The sequence below is a fragment of the Myotis brandtii genome, unplaced genomic scaffold (genome assembly GCF_000412655.1).
Source record: "Myotis brandtii unplaced genomic scaffold, ASM41265v1 scaffold123, whole genome shotgun sequence".
NCBI lineage: Eukaryota > Metazoa > Chordata > Mammalia > Chiroptera > Vespertilionidae > Myotis > Myotis brandtii.
Window position 1 is genome coordinate 6,903,734 of NW_005354291.1, and position 4,646 is coordinate 6,908,379.

Here is a 4,646-nt window from a genome sequence, read left to right on the forward strand (position 1 = left end):
GAGGTTTCTAGAAGATTCTTGAGTAACCTTATAATCATGATTTTGAACTCTATATCCAGCATTTTGCTTTCATCTATTTCTTTCATTTGTGACTTGTTTCTTTGTCTCTGCATTTTGGCTACTTTCCTGTGTTTGTTTCTATGTATTGGGTAGCTGCTAAGTCTCCTTGTGTTGATAGAGTGGCCTTGTGTAGTAGGTGTCCTATAGGGCCCAGTGGCTTAGCCTCCCCAATCACCTGAGGTAGACACTCTAGGTGCAACCCTTTGTGGGCTGTTTGCACAGTCTTTTTGTAGTTGAGCCTTGATTGCTGTTGGTGTCACTGGGAGGAATTGACTTCCAGGCCAATTGGCTGTGGGGACCATCTGAGACTATAGTGGGAGAGCTGCTGTGCAGGAAACACCCTTATGGATCAGGACTCACTTCAGTGGGACTTTGGTGTTCACTGAGTCTGCCACTTGAGTGTGTTGCTTATGGATGTGAAGAGTTGTAATTTGGTATGGTCTCACACTGACCACTGGGTACACTGGCTCCTGGATCTCCAAGGAGGTGCAAAGCCAGCCATTGCCTGAGGCCACCCAGCAGGAGCTTCAGAGAGATCTGCAGATTCCTCCTCTTTGTTTGGGGTTTGGAAGTGCCCAGATGAGGCACAGCTGTGAAGCAATGCAGGCTGCTGTTGAGCCTTAGGCCTTCTTTTGGAAGCTCTGGGGCTCTTTGACCCAGCTGTAGTTTGTTAGGTTTTAGATAGCAAAAGGCCAGTCCATTCATATGCAAAAGCCTCTGTGCACAGCTTGGGTGGGATTGTAAGTTGGGTGGGGCGGGGTCTTAGGGAATCATGGGGCAGTGCAAACAGCAATGGTTGCCCATCAGCCCTGCCCAGATAGGTCCCTGGGTCTCTGTGTCCGGAGGCCCGTGCAGGAACAATGATAGCTGCGAGCACCTCTGAGAGAAAACTGCCCTCGTTTTCTGGCCCGATGCCAGACAGTCCAGTTTCTCCCCGTATGAGTCTGGGTCCCCAGAATCTCACCTGGAACTAGAGTTCAGAGCAGGTGGGAGCTTGTATCTCCTTCCCGATTGTAAAAGACCACAGTGTACCAAGTTGCCAGCCCGTTTTGCACGCCTCCATACCTCCACTCTTCCGCACCTCTGCACCTCCTACCGGTCTCAATGCGCTTTTCTCTTTCCCTCTAGTTGTCGAACTTCCACTCAGCCAGCCTTCCCGTGGTTCTGGGTGATATCCATTTTGTCTTTTAGTTGTAGTTTTATGTGATTGTGCGAGGCAGCAAGTTCAGGTGTTACCTATGCTGCCATCTTGGTTCCTCCAAAGCTACTCATTTTAGTGAGACCCAGCACAACAGAACTCTCTGCCACTAGTCTGGCTGCCATGAAATCTGCTCTGTCACTTGAACCATATGACCCAACAGAGCAATGGTGCTTGAAGTATCCATGTAAGACAAGGATGCTATATGGAGCCTTCGGGGGGCCCCTATGTTTGAATTGCAGTCCAGACTATTAGGATTTTATATTCAAGCTCTAGAATCCTCTTCAAATAATGGCTTTCCTTTTGAGGAACAATTTCTTTCTTGTTACTGGTTCTTACATGCCTGACCATGATCTAACAAGTTACCATGCAACCTGAGTTGCCCATCATGAAAGGGCGTAATCTGACCACCAAGCCCATCACTAAATTGAAGTAGAATATAAAAGGATGATTTTGAACAGGCCCTGTGAACACAAGGAAGCTGCCTGACAAAATGGCTCAGATTCCCATGACCCATATGCCTTCAGCTTTTTCTATCCCATGCCTTATTTCTGGCTTCATGGGCAATTCCATATGACCAGTTGTCTGAGAAAAAATAATTGAGTTTGATTTAGAGATGCTTCTGCATGATATACTGGCACTTCCTGAAAGAACACAGTTGAGTCTGGCCAGCATGGATAAGTCATTGAGCATTGACCAGAGGTCACAGTTCGATTCCCAGTCACAGTTGTGGGCTCGGTTCCTCGTATGGCAGCCGATCAATGATTCTCTCTCATCATTGATATCTCTCTCTCTCTCTCTCCCCTTCTCTCTCTCTCTGTCTTCATCTCTGAAATTACTAAAAATATATTTAAAAAAAGAAAAACAAAGTACAGAGCAGAAATAGGCTCATGTTGTGGAATTCACTGGTCTGACCATGTCCCATCATTCTGAAGTAGCTGGAATGATCTTTGCAGAATCAGTTACCATACTTGTGTGGCTGGGGCAATGGCCTCCAGATTTGGTATATGCTAGTTATCAAAGACTAATCTATGGTGCTATTTCTTCTATAGACCTGACTTACGGTTTCCAAAATCAAGGAGTGAAAATCACAGTGTCAGTCATCACTATTATTCCTAATGATTCACTAATAAACTTTTGCTTCTTGTGCCTGAGACTTTGGGTGGTTCTCATCTCATGATCTTAATTTCAAAGGAAGAATATTTTTTCTAGGGGAAACAATAATAGTTCCTTTACGTTGGAAGTTGAGACTATAAGATGGCCATTTTTAGCTCCTTGTGTCAGTAAATTTACAGGAAGAGAGGGAGGTAAAGATAATATGAACCTATTTTGTTTCTTTCTTACCTTCTTGTTTTAGTCCCCCACTTGCTCTTTTTGACCTGCTTACCCTCAAATGGGCAAGAGTAAAGATCTGGGTGGTTTTGTTAATAGATGTAAATTTCTCAAATTCATTATTCTTTTTATTTTATTATTTTCAAATATATTTTTATTGACTTCAGAGAGGAAGGGAGAGGGAGAGAGAGCCCCCCACTGGGGATGGAGCTGCAACTGGAGCATGTGCCCCACCTGACCTGTGACCTCCTGGATTACAGATCAGTGCTAACCATTGAGAAACACCAGACAGGCAAGACTCTCTCTCCTCTTAAAATGACTCATTGATTTGGCTCTAAGGATGGCCTTGTGTCGCCAACACCCAGATGCTGTTAGTACCTAACACCTGCAGCCTCACAGAGCTCCAGTTCTGTTTTTGTCAAATCCCTACAGAGCTTCTCCATCTGTGATCTCAAGTCACCATAACTGAATCTGCCTGAACTGAATTCATCACCTGCAACATGAGTCTTGGTGAACTTTCCTCTTTCTGTTGGAAAAAGAAGGTATTTTTCAGTTTCACCACTCCTTTATATATCTTTAACTCTTCTTCCCTCCTTTATAGCCAATTCCAGAATTTTGTCTTTTTTTTCCCTTTAAATAATTTTTGCTTTGCCTCTCTTCACCAGTCTTTAATCAATGTTTGTACCTAACACCTGGATTAGTTCTAAAGTGTCCAACCTGGTCATACCCATTCCATTTACTTCCTTTAGTTAGTCTAACACTCGTTCTTGATAATCCTAAACAAACTTTATTTTGTCATATCTCTTCACAAAATAAAGTATTTCTATATTTCTTATTGTTCCAAACACAAATACGTGTGTTGCCTTCTTACCCAATAGTGCAATTAATTTGCCCCCTGAGTACACTGTATTTCTGCTCTGGCTGGGCCTTTCTTTCCTTTCTCTCTGTTCTTTGGTGTCACTCACACACACACATCACAAATCACACAACAGGTCTCAGTCTCTAGTGGTTGGAACCATGCGTTTTGCCTTAGTGAATGCCCACTGTCTTGCACATTGCTCTCCAGAGAGTAGTCACTAGCCACTTGGGCCATGTAAATTAATTCAAATTAAATAAAATTTAAAACTCAATTCCTTAGTCACACTAGCCCCATTTTATGTGCTCAATAGTTATATGTGGCCAGTGTTACCCTACCAGGAAGTGCCCGCACATAATATTTATCAAGGAATAAAGTTCTATTGGCTAGTGCTAGATACAAAATCCTGAACACAGGGATTATTTCATAAATGTTTGGTACAGAAAAATGAGGATAAAAATGGGAGCCATAGGAGGAGGAAGAGAAAAGAAAATGGAGTTGGTAAAGAGAGTGAGCCATAACCAATTTTTAGAAATCTAATATCTTTTTAGTTTACATTATATTGAAAATTCATGAAATGAAAAAGAGAGTCACTTCTTACCTGAATGATTAAGCCAGTCATGCTGAAGAGGCAATCCCCATAAAAACCTTGGTCATTTTTGTGTGAAGATTTTTCAAAATACCTGGCTGTTTGGTTCACTAGGATTTATAGGTCCCCATTCTCTTAAGATATACCCAGCCACCTTTCATTCTTACCCTGTAGTCACTGAACTTACCTGGGATCTCTTTCCACAGAGGGGGGTGTAAATCTGAGTTATTGGTTGTTCCAACCGAAGGAGCAGATATACAACCAACTATTACAGAGACCCAAGAAAGATGGAAAGTCATGGTAACAAAATTAGAGATTAAGATTATGGCAAGGCTTTTATTGGGGAATTGAGGCAGGAGTCATAGTATATGTTTATACCTAGCCAATCAAAAGTTTGCATTCCTTTTCCTAATGATAATATGGTGGAGATAGAAATGTTACCAATGAGATTAGGTTGACTTCCTTGCAACATAAGGTTGCCAGTCTGGGATTTTATTCATATGACTAGGTAAATTTATTAGTCAATGATTGTAAGACTACATAAGTAAGCATTTTCAAGAACTTTAAAAATATTTTATCATGTATCAACATTCCTGTATACTCTCCTTAAT

General features: G+C 42.0%; 1 protein-coding gene across 1 annotated transcript in view; it reads right to left on the bottom strand.

Moving 5' to 3' along the window:
* LOC102251172 (protein LEG1 homolog) overlaps window positions 1-4,344 on the bottom strand; it is a 25,642-nt gene extending 21,298 nt beyond the window's left edge. Inside the window, 1 exon segment of the mRNA XM_014533929.1 lies at window positions 4,223-4,344. Within this exon segment, the coding sequence (XP_014389415.1) occupies window positions 4,223-4,334 (112 nt within the window). The 5' untranslated portion in view covers window positions 4,335-4,344.
* Between the last annotated feature and the right edge of the window lie 302 nt (window positions 4,345-4,646).